Source organism: Xiphophorus hellerii, chromosome 19, assembly GCF_003331165.1.
Source record: "Xiphophorus hellerii strain 12219 chromosome 19, Xiphophorus_hellerii-4.1, whole genome shotgun sequence".
Classification (NCBI taxonomy): domain Eukaryota; kingdom Metazoa; phylum Chordata; class Actinopteri; order Cyprinodontiformes; family Poeciliidae; genus Xiphophorus; species Xiphophorus hellerii.
The window spans coordinates 5,590,446-5,611,603 of NC_045690.1; the positions used below are offsets into that span (position 1 = coordinate 5,590,446).

Sequence of the window (21,158 nt, forward strand, 5' to 3'; positions counted from 1 at the left end):
CGACAATGTCTGGTTGGTTCGCCATTACCATTTTGTCTGTCTGGATCTGGAAGTCCCACAGGATCTTAGCTCTGGCGTTCTCCGCCACCTTTGGGGGTGTTTCCCACTTTGATCTCGGGGTTTCCAGTCCATATTCTGCACAGATGTTTCTGTACACTATGCCTGTAACTTGGTTATGTCGTTCCATGTACGCTTTCCCTGCCAGTATCTTGCACCCTGCTGTTATGTGCTGGACTGTCTCAGGGGCCTCCTTGCACAACCTACACCTTGGGTCTTGTCTGGTGTGGTATATCTGGGCCTCTATTGCTCTGGTGTTTAGGGCCTGTTCCTGGGCGGCCAGGATGAGGGCCTCTGTGCTGTCCTTGAGTCCAGCTTTTTCCAGCCATTGGTAGGATTTACTGATATCAGCCACTTGGGTTATTTGCTGGTGGTACATCCCATGTAGGGGCTTGTCCTGCCATGATGGTATCTCTGGCACCTCAACCTCCGTTCCCTGTTGTCTGAGATATTCACTGAGCACATTGTCTGTTGGGGCTTTGTCCCTGATGTATTTATGGATCTTAGTTGTTTCGTCCTGGACTGTGGTTCTCACACTCACTAGTCCTCTGCCTCCTTCCTTGCGGCTCGTGTACAGTCTCAGGGTGCTGGATTTGGGATGGAATCCTCCATGCATTGTTAGTAGTTTTCTAGTCTTAATATCAGTGGCTTTTATCTCCTCCTTTGGCCAGCTAATTATTCCAGCAGGGTATCTGATTACTGGCAGGGCATAGCTGTTTATTGCGCGGATTTTGTTCTTGCCATTGAGCTGGCTTCTCAGGACTTGCCTTATTCGTTGGAGGTATTTAGCTGTGGCTCCTTTCCTTGTGACCTCATCGAGGTTGCCATTTGCTTGTGGTATACCTAGGTACTTGTAACTGTCCTCTATGTCTGCTATTGTTCCTTCTGGGAGTGAGACCCCTTCTGTGCGGATGACCTTCCCCCTCTTTGTGATCAGCCGACCACACTTCTCTAGTCCGAATGACATCCCAATGTCCGTGCTGTAGATCCTGGTGGTGTGGATCAGTGAGTCGATGTCTCGCTCACTCTTGGCATACAGCTTGATGTCATCCATGTAGAGAAGGTGGCTGATGTTGGCCCCATTTTTGAGTCGGTATCCGTAGCCAGTCTTGTTGATAATTTGGCTGAGGGGGTTCAGGCCTATGCAGAACAGTAGCGGGGACAGAGCATCTCCTTGGTATATGCCACATTTGATGGACACTTGTGCAAGTGGTTTGCAGTTGGCTTCAAGGGTGGTTTTCCACAGCTTCATCGAGTTTGCAATGAAGGCTCTCAGAGTCCTGTTGATGTTATACATCTCTAAGCATTCAATGATCCAAGTATGCGGCATTGAGTCATAGGCTTTCTTGTAATCAATCCAAGCCATGCACAGGTTGGTGTGTCGGGTTTTGCAGTCTCGGGCAACTGTGCGGTCTACGAGGAGTTGGTATATATATATATATATATATGTATATAGTATATTGATATATATATAAAGGTATGTATATGGTATATATATATATATATTTTTTTTTTACCCCTCCAGGGGGTCTTTTGTGGGCTCTAGTGTCCCTTATGTGATAGTGGGCTGACAGGAAACAGGGAAGGAGAGGGGGGAAGACATGCGGCAAATGTCGTCTGGTCCGGGAGTCGAACCCGCGACGGCCGCGTCGAGGACTCAAGGCCTCCAAATACGGGTCGCGCTACGCCCTACGCCACCACGGCACGCCCCCGTTTAGTATATTTTAAACAAACTCTAGTTCATGAATGAATCAAATCTGATTCAGCCCAGAAAAAACGAACTCTGGTCCGTCTACAAACCTTGGTCTCGGTTCAAGTGAACTCTGGTGCTGCTTGAATGCATATGTGAACACCAGGTGGTCTAAAAGCAGGAAGTGGACTACAGAGCAGGGCATTATGGGTAAAAACAACCAAACAAATTAGTGGGAGAAATTGCTTGTAGGGATTTATAAGCAACAAAAAAGAAATCCTACCACAACTAAAATCTGGCGCGAGTCTATATTTGTTCAGATTTTGTGTAGAAAGAAGTTGTGCTCATTGTCTTCTTTGGAGGTTTTTATGTCTCCTTCAGTGGTTCTTGGTGCAGCGCCCCCACAGGCGAGGAGGGAAACAGGTTTTTCATTTAGTTTGGATTGTTTGACCAAGTGCAGTGTGAAACAGAACCGCACCAGCTGAAAATGTAACAAATGTTACAATTTTGGTCTCCAATGAAACCAAAAAAGCAGGAAGCAAACAACAGTGCAAGAAATTCTGCACAAAATGCGTGAATCTAAAACTAGCGGGAAAAATGGCTCATGGTCTTTTATAAAAAACAAAAGAGAAATGCTACCACCGCTAAAATCTGACGCTACTCCATTTTCTTTTACATTTTATGTAGAAGATGGTTGTCCTCCTGTCTTCTTCAGAGGTTTTCATGTAATTTCCTTCAGAAGTTCTTGGTGCAGCGCCACCACAGGCGAGGAGGGGAACAGGTTTGATACAGTGCAGTGTGAAAGCAAACCACAGCAGCTAAAAATGTAACAAATGTTGCAATTTTGGTCCCCAATCGAAACGGACTATCAGGTATAAAAACACTTCAACTCCTCTAAGTTAGTCCTTTTCCCTCCAATCAAAATAAACTTCAGTTTTCTGAGTGACATAGCAGATCTGCAAAAACAACAATAACTCTCATTTTCACATAAATCCCCTGCCACCATCTGAATCAACAGCGGCGTGACAAACTGCTGGAACCAGAAATCCTCTTCATTAGTGAGACTTTCAGGACCCAAACGGAGGACAGATGTACTGAGTCATGGCTGGCAGCAGCTCCAGGCTCTGACACAAGCCTCGCTCTCAGTCTCAACCTTTCCTCACATAAAACAGGCCTTTGTCCTCAGCAACAAACAGCCAGGAAGGAACAGGAGGTCCATCCAGAGTGAGAGGGCGCGTGGATATACTGATGTTCCATCCTGAAACACTGGCGTCACAGAAAACATGATTTCCATTCATTAAAAATAGAAACAGTGAACAGCAACACTACCGGATACAGTCACTCTGCAGTGGATATTCATTTAATTTGGTCTTTACAGTAGCAATCCTCAGTGAACTCCGTATTCTCTATTATTCTGCTACCCATTTAAATATCCAGGCTGTTTGTCTTGCATCATATTAGGGCTGCAACTAACGATTATTTTAGTAATCAATTAATCGATTATTCTGATGATTAATTGGATTTTAAAAAATGACATATTCACCAGATTTTTCATTTAGCCACTTAAGCCTTTTTTATACAATATTAGAACTAGATTAAAAGACAGACACAAACTAAGGGTGCACCAATTAGAATCTTCAAAAAATAAAATCAGGATTTAGATATATAATATAAATATGCTTAAAATGATTGAACTCATAATCCAGTTTTAAATCTCTGCTTTGTTTGGTTTTGCTGCAAACGTTTTAGTTGAAACTGAATTTAAAAAAAACAAGAAAATAAATGATATTCAGCAACAAAAAAATGTTGTGTCAGTTTAAACCAAACCCCCAAAAAAGAAAAAATAATTGCAAATATCTTTCTTCCTCTCATGTCTGCACCTGTGGTCTGACGAATCAATTTTTGATGGGATTTCTAATGGGGTTTTCCGCTCCGGCTGGGTGCATGCAGAAGGGGGATGCACACTTCAATCACAGAAAGCTGGGTTTTCCCGCACTTCCCCCATTAAAAGCAAATGTAGGGCATCAATTAGGCTGCAGCATAATCTGTGCAGGCTGCACAGCAGGCACCAAGAGGTAAATTATATTTGTTAACATCGCAACCAGACACGGTTTGGAAATGAGACACTCAGCTAACAAATTAATCCTGAGCTGATTGTAAAAGGTTTGGTGATTGATTTACATCTGTTCAGAGCTTTGGAAAAACATTTTGCTTCTGTTTTTGCTTTGTGGCAACAACACCAAGAAGTTTAGATTGTCAAAATAATAACCTGAGCAAATACATGTTGCAGTTTTCAAATGCTAATATCCAAACTGCTGCTTTGTTAAATCTGAGTGAACTGAAAGAATTGATCAGCAACAACACAAAGTTTTAATTTTCCAAAAACTTTAAAATGAAGAAATCATTTGCTGTTTGACAACATGAAGCGATCTAAGAAATAAATCATTTCCTCATCAAAATAAATGTGATAAGAGAATGAAAGCCTCTTTCTGTGTTTGCATTAAACACAAAATTGTGCACAATGAAATAATAAAAAATAAATTTGCTTAATGTAAACACAGTAATTTCAAAAAACCTCACATTTTTTGATAAAACGTTTTGGCGTTGTAGAATGAGGTGGAGTTTTTGGCTGCATCAAAATAGATGTATTTTGCAAAACTGAAAAGGAAATATCACACAAATCATGTGATCAACAACCGGATGTTACTGCTGGCAAAAACCACAAATAAGACGACAGGAAGTGGCAAGAGGATGACGGCTGTGCCTGTATCTTATTAACATATTGCACGAACAAACCTATTTTGTGTTTGCAATATCAGCAGTTTACGGTCCTTCAAACTCCGCTGGTTTGCAAAATGGCGACAGCAAAAGTTGTGATAGAACACAAGACAGTTTTTTATTCAATAAAAATTGAATACATTTTTTTGAAAATGACGACTTCTGTTGAGTATTCATTACCCAACATACGTACACATAACCACAACACGATACTTTGACATTTATTAATTCTGCACCTGTATGCAAAACTAAAGCTAAACAATATTTAAATAGTAATAACTAGCAAACACACTCTAACCGAATTAGATAAAAAATCGCAATGAAATATAACTAAATTATATCGAAAAACCCAAATTATTATAACTCTGGTTTGCTGCTTCTAAAAGCAAACGCTATAAAAAAAAAGAAGAAACACCCAATAATTTTTTTTCAATAAGTTACTGTTTTCTGGTTTAACTGTTCATAATTTCTTGCCTCTCATCTCTTTGATGATGCAGCAGCTAAAAATAATGGCATCTCCTCCAGCGGGTTGTGCTGACTCGTTTGATTTATTACCAGCGGCCTCCCCCCCAGGTAACATCCATGCTCTGCTGAGCGCGATCAGAACGGAGCGGCGCCACTTTCCGATCTGTTTCTGCTCTGCTGAGGTATTTTTAAACATCTGTGACAAACTGTCCAAGGCTCTGTGATGCCTGCGTGTCTCATCTCCTGACCTTGTGATGTTAGGTAAACACACACACACACACACACACGATGATCCTCAAAATGCAGACGCACATTTATGCAAATTCTCCAGCACAGATTAGGCGCATAACTTTCTTAGTGTTCAGCTCCAGAAGTTCTTCTTTTATACACTGTAAAAGAAAGAAAATCTCTAAATTATGGTAAAACCAGAATTTTACCATATAAAGATAGTAAGATCTGTTTTGCAGTGTATATAAGTAGAGTTTCTGGAGCCAACCAAATTAAACTATGTCATAAAAGAGAAAATAAAACCTGCTAATCAAAGTATATTAAGGGACAAAAACACATGACCCGAGTACAGAACCTTGAGGAACCCCATGGAGGATTTGAAGTTAAACAATTGGATATTAAACCATTAATTAAAGATAATATGAAATAAATAAATACTTCAATAAATTATTTACTAGACAATATATGCAATATATTTAGTATAGGAGAATTGTCAACTCTGGAAAAAATTAAGAGACCACTTAAAATCATCAGCTTTATATGATTTTAAGAGTCCATATATATATATATATATATATATATATATATATATATATATATATATATATATATATATATATATATATATACACACACACAGTATATAGCCCAGGAATTGGAACTGTGCTGCTTTACATGCCTGATTGTTTTAGTAGGTCACAAGATGAGGCTGCCTGAATGTGTGTCAGTGCAGATAAAGAGGAGAGAGGAAGAGTGTGCAGGAAGAGTGTGTTCTTGACAACTTTTAATGTGCAGAGAAAATCTATTTTTAATTTATTTAAGACAACCAAACCAAACACAATTACAGCTGCGTGGCAGAAGAGACAGAAAGGCTTTGAGAAGAACTACAAAGTATTTTTAGAAGCAATAGTTTCTTCAAATGAATGTTTGATACTGGCCTGCTTTTAACAGGATACAATGAGAGCATTTTAATGCATTTTGACAAAAATAAAATATTTCAGCAGAAGCTGACAGCAGATCCTTTTATATTAGCACATTTTCATGGTTCTTATATATTATTTTTGCAGATTTTAAGCTAAGCATCGCATTAAAGAGATTTGAGCGCTTCAACCTGAGCAATAGCTGCTTCTAATATTGCAGTTACATCACTATCTGTCAAGCATTTTATGTGGAGTTACTTTTAATTTTGCATTTAAAATACTTTTAACAGTCATACCTGTAAGAAACATTCAGTTATTAGTCAGTCTAATTTGCTTTACTGGTATTTGTATTCTGTCTTTTATAGTTGTGACTGCAATGTGTCATTAAAATAAATATTAAATAAAATAATTGATTAATTAATTTAGTATACAAAAACTTGCAGAAATGTACAATTAGGTGTTTTAAAATGAAAATTGTTGAAGAGTAAAATGTTTTTGAAGGGCTAAAAGGGACTAAATTAAATAAATTAATCATTAAATGTACAATGAAATAAATAAACGTTTAAATAATTTATTTACTAGACAATTTATTAAAGGTATTACGAAATAATTAAAATGCAAACTTATAATAGCTGATAATTAAATGTGCATTTAATCATTTCATGGTTACGGTTCTTGCACATTTAATAAATTGGCATATTTAATTAATAATTTAATGATGTATTTATTTATTTAGTTTTGTCCCTTTTAACTCTCCTTAGTGGGATTCCTCAAGGCTCTTAACTCGCGTCATTGTTTTTTCTTCCCTTCATATTCTTTGATTAGCAGGTATTCTTCAGCTTTTTATGACATAATTTAATTTAATTCAGTTCTGTTCATTTATTTAAAGGTACTTTACAAAACAGATCGAACTACTACAAATATCTATGGTCATGATTACTATTTCTATGTTGATAATATTGAGCTATCTGGGTTTTTTAAACTACACGTCAGTAGTTTGATAACCAAAAGTAATTCTTCTCATTCATGTCCTTAATTATGCTTTTTTTTAAATCTTAATGCTACTATTCGTTTCTTCAGCATCTTATCTTTGTGACTATTTTTGAGAAAAAACATTCATTAATTGAAGAAGGAAACACTCATTTGCATAAATTAAAATGCATAAAATCTAAACACGCCAGAAAAAGATCTGATCAGGATCTTATGAAATAGGTGCGTATCGCTGCACACATTTAATGAGCACAAGCTGCCGGTCTGTGTATCATTTCACTATAAATGGTTCACTATTTAGCGGCACTGAAGTAAAAGTGCTGAGCAAACCTTATCAGGGGGAAAGTGAGAGAAAACGGAGGGAGATAAGGCGCTGGATGGTTGGGGGCAGGGCGGCTCAAATCGCCCAGCTCAATATCTGACTGGCTGCAGATTAAAAATGAAAAAGAAAAACAGAAGAGCGCTCTGAAATCCACCGTGAGAGAGTCAGATGTGAGGATAAAGGGGCAAACTGCTTGAGAAAAAGCAGCAGAATAAAGCCGAGCAGGATTTAAACATGGACGAGACGCAGCTGGATCCGAAAAGAACGAGGTGCGACATCTCACTGACTGATACTGGAAATCAATGTGAGCCTTTAAACGAATCAGCAGGAGCAGATAAGTTATCCTGTTCAGGTCGATAGTTATTAGACCGATCCACTGAAACATGTAGATACAGATTAGTGGTGTTTTACATCATTTCCTAATGTTTTGAAGCAGTCTTTTTTTAGAGTCCACTAGTGTAAATAGGTTTACATGGACAACATGTAAACAACAGCCATCGCTATCTACAGTAACTCTTTAAAGAATTTTAATTAATATAAGCTACAACATTAAATTTCAATTTGGGATCAATAGAGTATTTTTGAATTTGACTGATTTAAACAGGAGAAAGGTCAAAAGCAGAAGAGGAGAGATAGATTAAGATAAAAAAAAACGCTCTAAAAAAGAGCTTGATAATAAATAGCAAAATATATAAATCCATCTCAATAGATAAAACATCTGATAAAATATTCAACATATGGAATATCTACTGAACTCTGATCCTGAAATCTGGAATCAACTCACTCTCTCACTCTTTGGTTGCCTGGCAACAACCCACTGGGCAGCAGTTCAAGCACCCCCTAACTTCGGTTACCTAGCAACGAATTCCGCTGAGCAACTGACACGGTAGCAGTTTAAAGTTCCACCACTTTTCCTCATAACTGCTTACAAATAATAAAAAAAACGACGACGAAGAGGGAAAACTGGATGAAAGAGGAAAGGTCACACCCCTAGTCTGGTAGAATTTCACATATTTAAATCCAAAAAACTAATCAAAGATTATCGATGTCGACTGATATGAATCGCTGATATCGTGATAAGTTATTCAGTCATGTTGTCCAGCGCTACTGTAACACTAAAAACTACAATTTCCCTTTAAAACAACTCATCCTTGGCAGGTAGTCTGAGCGGGGCTTTGATCCTAATTCTTCCCCACGTGCCGCCATCAGTCAGAGTTCAGACAAAGACTTCTCTAAACGCAGATCCACGGAGAAGAAGAGACGGAGGCTAGATGAAGTCCTGTCACCTCTGATGTGCTTCAAAAATACCTCCAACAAGCATCAAAGCAGCTTCAGTCTTTATTAAACTCCCACCGCACCCTTCACATCTGCTCAGTCCAGCTGTACTTTCACTAATTAATCCCTACCTTCTTCATTCATGATCTCACATCGCAGCTTTTTATCCATGATTCCTTAATCCTGACGTGTGTTTGAACATGGAGCAGAAAGATTTGGTAAAAACAAAAAGAAATCATTCTTAAAGGTGGCCTGTTATGCTTCCTTAAGCAGGTTAGGTCTGTGGTATGTTCATTACATTTGTTGCACTAAATTATTCTTAGATGATGAGATTTTATTCTGCTCAGCTCTGGTCATTTTGAGCTGTTTTAGGGTGCCTTGTCACTTTAAATCCAAATAAGCTGCTGCTGGCCACGCCCCCCCAACTCAATGTTTGCATCGCACATGAAAATGGCTGCAAACAGGTTCGTAATTATACAACCCTACATCTTTGAAAAGCAGAAGTGGAGCCTCCTACACAACCAACGAGAATGTAGCAAAAGGTTTCTGGATGGTAAGTCAACTACAAAACGTTTGTTTTTTCCAGCAACCATTGTATAGCACATACAGCTAAGCCTGTCACAACAACAAATTTAGCTGGACAATAAATCGTCCCAGAAGTTATTGTGATAAACAATAATATTGTTGTTTTCAGACCATGTTCAAGTAATGTAATGGTAGTAATGCAAGAACACCTATTCAAAGATCAATAAATTTACAATTCTAATGAGCATTTAACACTGAGACTGGAAGACATTTTAAGTATCCAAAATAAATAAACAAAACAACAGAAACAACAAATAAAATGAATTATTGCCCTTCAAAAAAAGTCTTAGTTGACTCCAAGTTACCAGATAAAAGACTTTTGTCATCCAACTTTTGGTAGAAAGAGAGAAAGAAAGGAGTAAAACAATAAATCATGCTAATGGAAAAGATTGAGCTCGCTTTACTTTATCATGTGTTTATTTCTTATTCCAACAGACCCACATAGGCGGTAAAACTAGCTGACCAAACATGGTGGAGCTCTGCTTGGGTTGCTAGGTGACGTCCGGAATTCCCCTTGGGTTGCTCGTGACTTAACCTTTGAGAAGTTTTGAAACAGTTCATTTTCCACACACTAAAAAACATCGTCGAAAGAAAAAAATGACTGGGAGTTTTGTTTTTAATAGCTTTGGCTCTTGTTAGAAGTAGACACTCAAATGTAAGAACAAAAATGTGCAAAATATGAGTTTTCCATAATAGGTTGTGTTGTTTAATAGATCCCCTGTAAACAACACAAACACATCAGCTGCTACTAAGCATGTTATCTGATGAATTTGAAGCAGAAGTTTTGTATGTTTATGCTCAGAATTATTTACACTTCTGTCAGACTTAGATTTGAAATTATTTTCTTTCAAGAAAAAATGCGAATTTTGGGGACAAAAATCCAGCTGGTTAATGATTTTCCGTAGGTTTTTGGTAGTAAAAATAAAATGCACTTGGTATATCTGAAAAATCCTCCATAAAAAAGGTCAAATTGAAATTTAATTTTGATTAAAGCCATTTAAAAATCCACTGAAAGAGAATTTACTGTGATTTGGGCTGATTGCTCTCTTCTGGTTTGACTACAGGGTTTATATTTTTACTCTAATCTGTGTTCCTCATAACAGGGACAATGTAAACTCAGCTATTTTGGGAAATAGCTGGCCGTAGTGAGCTTTCAGACAAAACAGGAAACAACCGTCAAATTATTCAATGGGAGCTAAAAGCGGTCACTTTCTTCCCCTTAAAATGAACCAATACACATCAAATCATCTGTGAAAGCAATTGCAAATAAACTCCATCATCATTAGCAGCTACAAACCCTAAACTAACACAATTAAATTTCTGCTCTTCTCCAGAAGCAGCTTGTTCTAAATCAGATTTCCCAGACAAAGGGCCTATTTAAAGGGTATATTTCCTCCATCAGCTGCAGTCAGACACATTACATGTAACTACATGTAATTATACAACCCTACCTCAGACACATCGGGTGTGTCTGAGGTTGTAAGGGGGCTAACTTTCATTTATTCTGACCGCCAGAGGACAAAGCGTGCATCCTGCTCATGTTTTCTGTAGTTTAGCTGACCCGCTCTCAGAACATTAGTCTGGTTGAATGCTCGACACTCACGAGGCACGAGAGGGGCAGCGAAAGAGGGGAGTGAATGACATCATTCGCCTCTGCGCTGAGTGGATTTGGACAGCTGGAGCGGAGAACGATGATGTCAGTTTGGCCTTCAGGACAAACACAGTAGATGTGTGCGCCCCTGGTAAGGCAGTCTGTTGGAGCAAAACACAAGTTCCTCTGTGAAGATGAGTGTTTTCATTTGGGAGCAGGAATGTAGAGGCAGGGCCGGCCCAAGACTTTTTGGGGCCCTAAGCGGATTTTAATTTGGGGCCCCCCTTAACAACATGTCAACACCAGATGCTTTGTTATTACTGGGCAACTCGATGTGGGAAACATACCTACTATTATTGGCATCATTTGTAATTAGCTTACAGTGTTATGATGGCTATTGATTTTAACCTCACAGGAGTAACAAACTAAAACATTATTTGGATTTTTACGTACGTATTCAAGTGTCCCATATTATCAGAGTTGGGTAGTAACCAAAATTCCCCAGACACACACCTGCAGTTTTTGTTAAAGTTTCATAAGTTTTTTACTTAAAGTAACAGATTTGGAAACATTTTCTTTTACTTGATTTTATTATTTTGTGTTATTTATATAAATTATTGTTGTTTTGATTCTTAAAATACCAACATTTCCTCTCAACTACATAGTTTGGTCTATCTGATGATATTATTTTAAATATTAAATGATTGATAATTTGATCAATTACTAGACTTTTTACTTTTACTCGAGTAAAAATATGTTGAAGCAGTGCTACTTTTGTTATTTTTCTTTGGCATCTTGTCTTTGGACGCCAATGAAACAAAAATAAAGGTACAAAACTGTGAGGGGCATATAAGTTTATTACAGCGCTGCAGATGCTAATTATTAGAATGAATGGGAATTTCTATAGATGTTAGCATCAAGCTAGTGGTCTTAGCACTAGCCTTTTGTTTTCCTTTGTTTTGTGGTTGTGCTGAAGTGAATGTTATTTAGCTTTAATGTCATGTAGAAGCAAGCAAAATATTTTAATTTTTTAGAGTGAATTGTTATTTCTTGCTACAAATATTATTAGTAATTGAAAATCATTTGTATTGTTAACTGATTGCTCTCTGATAAGACAGAAAGGAAGTTTCGAAGTGTGAAATCACACTGAGATAAATGCAGCAAGACAAAGCTTTTCTACTACTTCAGCAACATGGCGTGCCAACCAGAGAACCTCCAGCTGCTGCATTTTTATTTCTAAGAGTTTGAAGTGACACTCGTATCCTCAGGAAATCTGGTGAAGCCTCCATGACGTGGAGCACGCTGCCACACCTGTTTTTCAGGTCAGTCAAAACAACGCACACCTCTGCTGTCACTGTCGCTTCACTCATCACAAGGAAAGAAAACAGATCCACTTGACTTTTACAGTTTGCTCTGAAAGGATTTAAAGTTTGAATAAATCCAAATGGATTGAATATTTGTCTATCTCTGTGCAGCTTCTTCCTTTGTGTCCAAAATGGTTTTAACCAGCTTCACTTCATCAGTTATTCATGGGAACACTGAGGCCTGAAGTGGACCTATGAAGCAGTCACCTCTCTGTAATCCCTCATCCTTCGTTTTCGTTAGAGAGGCGCTGCTTTCCCCTTCCTCCTCATCAGCTGCAAAAGTGCTTACACAGCTCAGAAAACGCCATTGATTTTTTCATTAACAGTAAACGACAGCCGAGGCGACTTACGATGACAAGCTGCGGCGGCACGATCGCATTCAGAGCATTCTTACATTTACCGTTAAATAAAGACGAGGGGAAACTTTAGAGGAATAAGAGGAACTTTTTGAAGAAGTGGAGAAATGTTTAATTAATAATCTGTTACTACTTTAGGAGAAGCCCGAGCATGTTAGCTCGGTCATTGTGTTCGGTCTAATCCCCTTTGTTTGGCTCTTACTGTCTCTTTTCAGGATCCTGAACAAATGTCGCCTGTCCTTACAAATAACTGAACACACTTAGGTTGTTTTCACACCTGATAGTCCGGTAGATTCGGTTCGATTGGGAACCAAAGCTGCAACATTTGATACATTTTCAGCTGTTGCAGTTTTCTTTCACACTGCACTGTGTCTAAAGAACCAAACTATTTGAGAAACCTGTTCCCCTCCTCACCTGTAGGGGCGCTGCATCAAGAACCACTGATGGAAACAACACAAAAATTTCTGAAGAAGGCATGAGCGCAACTTCTTGTTTCACAAAATGCAAGCAAAAGTGGAGTAGCGTCAGATTTGAGCAGTTCCACAATTTCTCTTTTGTCTTTGGTAAAAAACTATGAACCAGTTCTTCCGCTAGCGATAGACTCGCGCGTTTGTTTTGGTTGTTTTTACCCAGAATGCCCTGCACTGTAGTCCATTTCCTGCTTTTGGAGCAGTCTCCGGTCCACTTGCATCCACATATGCATTCAAACTGCATCAGAGTTCACTTCAACCGAACCGTAACCAAAGTTTTTAGGTGGATCAAAGTTTGCTTTATTAGTCTATTACAAATGAACCAGACTTTTTAGATAAACAAACTAGAGTTTGATTAAAGCGGACTAAACTGGGCTGGTATGAATTCAACCATACAATCCCACCCTATTCTGAAACAACATATCAGAGACATAAAGAAACATTTGTCAGTGCTGTGCATTAGAAAACTAACATAAAAAACTCAATTAAAGCTGTATGTTAGGATGCATTCACACCGGTCATGTTTAATCCGCTTTAATTTAACTCTAGTTTGTTTGTCTAGAAAGTCCAGTTCATTTGTAATTGACCAAGAAAATGAACTCCGGTCCTCCTACAAACTTAAGTCTCAGTTCGGTTAAAGTGAACTGTGGTGTGGTTTGATTGCAAATGTGAATGCAAGCAGACTGAAGTCCACTCCAAAAGCAGGAAGTGGACTTTAACGTAGGGCATTCTGGGTAATCACTGCCAAAACAAACATGCTTATCTAGCGCTAGCTGGAAAAATGGTTTGCAGTCTTTTACCAGACCAAAGAGAAACCATAGCACTGCTAAAATCTGATGCCTCTCCATTTTTGTTTCCATTTTGTCAAACAGAAAGTTGCGTTCTTGTCTTCTTCAGAAGTTTTTGTCTCGTTTCCTCCAGAGGTTCTTGGTGCAGCGAAGCGAGTCTATCAGACTATCAGGTATGAAAATAAAAACTTTTTCATGTGGGTTTTTACTCAGTTTATTACTGACTTGCATACAAAACATTAAATTGACACAAAAAAACCAAACTGATATGATTTGTTTTCGCAAATTGACTCCCCAGGGCATGCCACCCTGGATGGAGAGCCATTAACTGTAGAGAAACCACGCAGGAAGGCATAATGTTACCAATCTGAACGCAGTTTGATGTAAACACTTAGAAGATAAACAGAGGAGAGCTTAATAGAAATAAATCTCTAAACTGATGTGTCATCCTGTCCTCCTGACTCACCCCTCCTCAAACAGATCATTTCTCCTCCCCAACAGCTCGGACAACACTGCAGATGTTTTCTCCTGCTGAAATAAAGGGGAAAACCTCATCCAAAAAAATCTGGACATGAAACTGAAACGCTGTTTCTCCGCCTGCCTGTCTTTGTTTATCGCCTCTCCTGGCTGCAGCTGACTCACTCTGACACAATGTTGACATTTTTCTGGCTTTAATTCCTCCTGCATCATGACTTTCAGCTCCAAATCCCCTAAAGTGTAAAGCTGGAGCTGCTGCTGAACTCTGATGCAGCTCAGCACTAAACACTCGCGGTCAGCTGGTCGGGAACACGGCAAGCGGGATGAGTTAGTTTCATTTTACCGTTGCAGAACTGGAGCAGCGATGAGGTGTCATACAGGCTGCTGTAGCTGGAAAAGCCGTCCTCCATTCTCAGTTTAGTTTGCTGCTGCCTCCATTCACTCCGCTCGGATCAGGCTCCCTGGCAACCCATTCACTCCCATTCCGTCATGTTAACTTGTTTTTCCTCCCAGTAAAACTCCGGAGTTGCAGCGGGAGGAACAAACCAGAGGGATGGATGTCTGCAGCTTCCTCCGGTCCTTCCGATATAAAAAATTAAACAGCTTAAAAAGAGGGAGCTCTGTTGGTGTGTGTGTGTGTGTGTGTGTGTGTGTCAGTAGCTCTGTGGGTGTTTAGATAATGCTCGGGACAGCCCCCACTGTCACACGAAGAGGACGAGTCAGGGCAAAGGGGCGTGGCCTGCGAGGTAAGCCCCGCCCCCTCCGCTGAAAGCAGGAAAAGGAAACGCATGAAGGATGAAATAGTTTTTTAAAATGCTGAAAGCGTTCCTAAGGAAGACTATTTCCGAAATGAAAGAAAAAATAAAAGCCCAAAAGGAAGTTATAATTAGACTTTTCAAGTAAAAAAGATACAATTTTTAGATAAAAAGTTATAATTTTGACTTTCAAAGTTATAATTATGACATATGAAGACATAATTTTGAGATACATTTACAATTAAGACTTTCTACACCAAAATGTCGACTTTTAATCATAATTGGAAGATTTTAAAAATCATAATATAACACATGTGGTCATAATTGTGTGATAAAATAAAACCAAATTTTGACTTATAAAGTAATAATATTGAGATATAAAGACAATTTTGAGAGAAAGTCGTATGTTGGACTCTCATCGTCATAACTAAGAGATAGACTTAGACTGAAAAAAGCCCTAATGTGGACGTTGAAAGTCATAATTATGAGATATAAGCACAATTTTGAGAAAGTTTTATTTTTGACTTTCTAAATAAAGTTCTAAGTCATAACTATGAGATTAAAAATTATAATCTAAACATTTATAGTCATAATTATGAGATAAAAAGTCAACATTTTGACTTAACCACAGAAAACTAAAAGGAAAGAACTAGAAAGGAAAACTGAAAAGTAAAACTAATGTGAAAAATTGTAATATTAGAGCAACTTTTAATGCAAACAGGTCTAATTTATTTCACAAGTGACATGCAAAACCAGACGAGCCCCTGCTTGAACTTGATGGACTCTCCAGAACCAGAACCAGAACCAAACACGGAGAAGCTGCATTCAGCTTCTATGCACTACAAATCTGGAATAAAACTACAAATCAGCCAAAACACCAAATTCCTTTAAATCTAGACTAAAACCCACCAGACCAGTGTTGCTTTTGAATCATAATAAATGAAACATTGATCAACATTTTGATGTGTAATGACAACACTTGGCAAAATAAAGTTTCAGTTGTTGACTGTGTGTTTTATGACTTTGTGTTTTTATGATGTAAAGCACTTTGCTTTGTTGCTATACGAATAAACCTGATGTCCATGTTTAAAGTGAAATAATCTGGCAGTGGAACAAGAACTTTTTCATCAATATTAAGGAATAATGTACATAAAACAAACTCCTATTTTTTGCTGAAAAGTTACTTATTAGTTAGTTTTGTCTTATTTTAAGTGTACTAAGATATTTGCACTATAAACTAGACCAAAAATACTTGATACGACTTTGCAGTGCTCAGCTTTATACAAATCCAGCACATCAAAAACTACATTTGTGATCTATATTGAAAGGTTATAATAAAAACTTTAAAATAAACCAAGTGTGCAGAAAAAGCTGCAGCAGAATCTGCAGAATACATTTAGAACAAACAGATATTTTGTGATTTTTCAGTGAAAATGTCTGTTACTAGTTTCACTGTTTAATGTTTCTGTTGCTGAAATGTGCTTTACTAATAAAATTGATTGATTGACTAACCTCCAGTAATGGCTGAAATCTAAAAGCTGAGCTTCGTTCTGACTCGGAGGGAGAATCAAAACCTTTCCTCTTTCTCACATGGGAAGAAACAGACCGACATCACAAATCTCCTAAAGCGACAGCCAAGTGTTTCCTCTGTGGCTCAACACGATTACCGCTTTGTCTGCGTTATCTGCCCCGCTGCAGACCGGCCCGAAAACAAGGACAAGAGAAGGCAACCGGAGGAACAAATGAGGAGGAGGAAAACCCAAATTAAAAAGTGAGGTGGGAGTTTCAGGAGGGAAACCCTGCAGGAAAAAAGGGGTAATTTGTGCTCTTCTGCAAACCGGGGGTTAGAGTTTTTGTATGTGCTCAAGAGGAGAAAACGCTTTGCATTATTTATAGGCTTGAAGGGGAAAAGAATAAGAAGCCTGGGGAAAATAGAATCTGTGGCCTACATTCATGCTGAAACACTTCCCCCCTTTTCTCCTCAGATCACAAGATGGAGTCACACAGAGGCAGAGAGGCTCTAAAAACAGCAGCGCGTTGTTTCCTCCTGGGCAGGTAGCGGCTCGTCGCTGTGACCCTTACAGAGATGAACGGGTCACTGCCAGATCCTCAGCTGAATCACTGACCGCCTCCGTGTCCCGCAGGAGAACTCGCCCATTACGCAACAGCATCAAGCATCAGGCGACGCGCTAAGCTGGGTCGCAGCCGGGATTACGCCAGGAAACAATTTGGTCTTTGTAGAGCAAACGGTTCGTCTGATCACAAGAATCTTAATATATGTTGAATTTTCAGAGTCTGAGCGCAATACACTGCAAAAACATCAAGGATTTTTAGCCTGCAAATATCTTGAAATTAGATAAAACCAACTTAAAAGTAACTTCAGCTTCAGATAAAGGATTAATTTATTCAACAGTCAAAAAAAACAACAACAAAGACACACCATACACAACAAATAGGAAATTATTATTTAAACATGGGACTGCTGTTTTGTTCAGTTTGTCTATCCCTATCAAATAAACTTAAATTAATTAATCATTTAGAATCAATAATTCCTTAATATTGATCAGAAAGTACCAGTTCCACCTGCAGATTGTTTCACTTATAACATGGGGAAAATGTGTTGTTAAAGGGAACCTATTATGCAAAGTTCATTTTTCACTGCAAAAGCACAAAATCTTACCAAATATTTATGGTCTAACTTCTGGTGCAAATATCTTATTACACTTGAAATAAAACAAAACTAACCAATAAGTAGTTTTTCAAAAAGATACGAGCTTGTTTAAAGTAATTACTTCCTTAATATTGATAAACAAGTGAAATAACTTGTTTATGTTTTTCCATAAAATGGAAAATATGTTGTTATAAGTGAAGTAAGCGTATTTTCCATCAATATTCAAGAATTATTTACTTACAACATGATCATATTTCTTGCTGAAAAGTTACTTCTGTCTTATTTCAAGCATAATGAGATATTTGTCCAACAAACTAGACCAAAGATACTTGGTGAGATTTTGTGTTTTTGCAGTGCTGCTTGGTCACAGACAGTTTTTAACTAAAAGTTATGCAAAAATCCACCAAGCTTTTTTTCATCTATCAGCTCTAAGATGTGCTAAAGCGTTGAATTCTGAGGTTTTCTGCAGATAAAGTAGGAATTTCGAGCTCTGTGCATCGTTTGTCCTTCATCCTGGATTTCTTGAGCCTTGTGCTGTTTTGTCTGAAGGGGGTTCAGATTTTTGTAAATCTCATTGTGGAGCTGATTTGGTATCCAGATTAGGGACAGGTCTGGCTTTTGTTTGTGTCTGCCTCTCTTTTTTTCCCCAGTGCTCATATGAGCGGAGCACAATCCCTTAAACCAGTCCCCACATGGGGCCCAGAGCCCCGCCTGAGTCTCAGCAGGGGGCAGACGGAGAACCGGCCCCGGCCCCCTGCACCACATTACCCACTGGTCATTAAAAGCTCATCATGAGGTTCCCTGCATGTTGTTTTCTATCGTTTTTAAGCATTTCAGACAAAAAATAAGAAATTAATAATGAGAAGAAAACATTTTAAAAAGAATATCTTACAAATGTGGCATCTCTTTGTATTAAACCCCTCGAACTCTGATACTCTTAAATAAAATCATGCCAGAGTTGATGGGAAGGTGATGGAGCGAAATACGGGACGATACCAGAAGAAAACCTGGAAAAGGTTTGAGTTTGGACTAACAAGTCTACATATGAATGGGACTGGCATCAATAACTGAGTTTCTATTAACCGTAAAATTGCACAAACTGAAATTACGAACATAAATGTCTTTGATAAACTGTTTTAGCTTTAGGATGAGGTGGTTTTTCAGCCGTATTGAAATATATTTATTTTGCAAAACTGCAACGGAAACACTTTTTTTTTTTTTAATCATACGAGTCATGTGATCAACAGCAGGATGTTACTACTGGCAGAAACGCTGAAGAAAACAACAGGAAACGGTAGGAAGATGACAGTTTGTTTTTGTTTTGGACAATGTCTAGCTAGCTCCACCAGAGCTCTCACAGCACCACACAGTTCATAAAAGGTTTTGTGTCATTCAAACATATTGAATCAACAGCTATTCTGTAAAATGGCCGCCGATAGTTTCCCCAAAACGTTGCATAAGTAGCCGCTCCTAAATATAAACGGCTTGTTGCTCCAATGCCTGACTAAGAAGCCGGCGTCTCCTCTCATGACTGAGATGATGCTAGCGCCGTGGTTGAATTATGAATACACAACTACAGTTTAAGTTAATTTTATAGTTTTAAAATTTAAATAATTTGTGTTTATTATAAACTGCTTTTTTAAGATGAAGATGTAAAGATTCTGCATCTTAAAACAGAATGAGATGGATGGAACCAATGTTTAATTTAATGTTTGGGTTAGATCAACATTTTCAGTTACACGCCACACTCTGCAGAGGGCAGCATGTTTTCTTTTTCTCAGTCTAAAGCTGCATTACAATGTGGGCAAAACTTTTATCTACATTCCACTAATGTTGGAGAAACACAATTTCGCAATTGCCGTGTTTCCAATAAAGTAATTAATAAGTAATTTAAAAACCCACCACATCATCATCCTTCTACCACTTCCTGTTGTCTTCTTTGCAAACTTGTCTGATGTGAAAAGGGTTTTTATTGCAGTTTTGCAAAATAATCCAATTTTGATATGGCCAGAAAAACCAAGAGTTTATTTTTTTCCTTTTTGGGGGGGGATATTTATGTTTCCATAAAGCAAATTTATTTTCAAAACGTCAAATCGTTCAAGGACATGTTCAGCTAAAACGCAGCTCTTGGTAGAGATCTGGAGAAACCTGACGTGAAATTTTTCAGCTCTTGCTAAAGGAATATGTTTTTATTTGAGTTAATGTGACTAATTGGGTATTAAATTTATATTTTATGTTCCCTACAGAAGTGGGATGTTTTTTTGTAAAAAAATTTCAAGTTTCTGTTATTCACGTGTTCTTAAAGATTATACAGAATATGTGGACATTTTTGTAAGTCAGACTACTGATTTGTGAATTTTTTTTGTCTATTCTCTATGAGAATGCCTTACTGCATGAAAATATTTTATGCTGTTCATTTCTCACGGTGTTGTTTGTGACCTCTGACTCCAATTAAATTCTAATAAAAATCAACATTTTTACATTTTTCCATCAAAGTTTATTAGAGTGGAGCGTTGCGTTAAGTGGTGGGGCTAAAAGTAAATGCATGCCACACTTTTCAGGTTTACACCACACAAAATGTTGCAAACTATTTTCTCGATTTCGCAATTATGCACAACTTTGTGTCGGTAGATCAGCTACAATCACAATAAATGTAATTGTTTTCATAGTTTCAGCTTCCACTGACCTTGTTTTGTTTCTAAAACTCCCTGCTGGTTTACAGCTGCAGCTCCAGAAGGTCACATTCAGCCACACCAGACATCTCTCTTTTTATAAAGAGAGAAGAAACTGCTGACATTTGTTTCGTCAGCAGATGATCAGTTGGGCTGTTGGTGGGTCGGGATTATGAACAATCAAATCCAGAGCAGAGGGGGGAATGGGTCAAATCCTCGGTGTGATCCAGCCACCATCTGTGTTCCTGTCCTGCTTATTTGTCTGCTTTGTTCTTTTACACCATGAATTCATCCAACCTGGGCTCCAAATCAGGCTTTTAAACTCTGAAACACTGAAATCGTTTACATTAACAAGCTGGATAGACACTCTTTGATAAACATTTTTAACTAGTTAAAGAGGAATTGAACAGCTGCCAGCTAAAATTTATAAGGTTTAATAGACGTTTCAACCTGCTTGTGACAGAGCGCAAACAAGTGTGATCACAAACAGAATCTGCCAAAAGTAGTAAAATAAAAGTAGATAAAACCTCATAGAGCAGAAAGGACTTTAATACTTAAACCTGACATGTATATTTTGAAGTAAGGCGTTATTTAAATTGAGTAGTACTCCTAAAAGAGGAACTGCTGATCCTTCTGGGACAGAAAATAATCTTATTGCCAAACACTTAAGTCAAATTTAATTTCTCTTTGTGTAAAGGTCAAAC

At 38.1% G+C, this 21,158-nt stretch overlaps 1 protein-coding gene across 7 annotated transcripts in view; it reads right to left on the reverse strand.

Annotated features, from left to right (window-relative positions):
- The window catches only part of LOC116709374 (echinoderm microtubule-associated protein-like 1), a 68,292-nt gene that overhangs the window by 39,404 nt on the left and 7,730 nt on the right, over window positions 1-21,158 (reverse strand). For 4 of the 7 annotated variants that reach the window (XM_032547860.1, XM_032547859.1, XM_032547858.1 and 1 more), the window contains exon 1: window positions 14,700-15,018. The exons of 1 other annotated variant lie outside the window; for it this stretch is intronic. In XM_032547860.1, coding sequence (XP_032403751.1) covers window positions 14,700-14,766 — 67 coding nt within the window. In that variant the 5' untranslated portion in view covers window positions 14,767-15,018. Of the gene's footprint in view, window positions 1-14,699; window positions 15,020-21,158 lie in introns of those variants that run through there. 2 more of the 7 variants (XM_032547856.1, XM_032547854.1) reach the window with 1 other exon arrangement.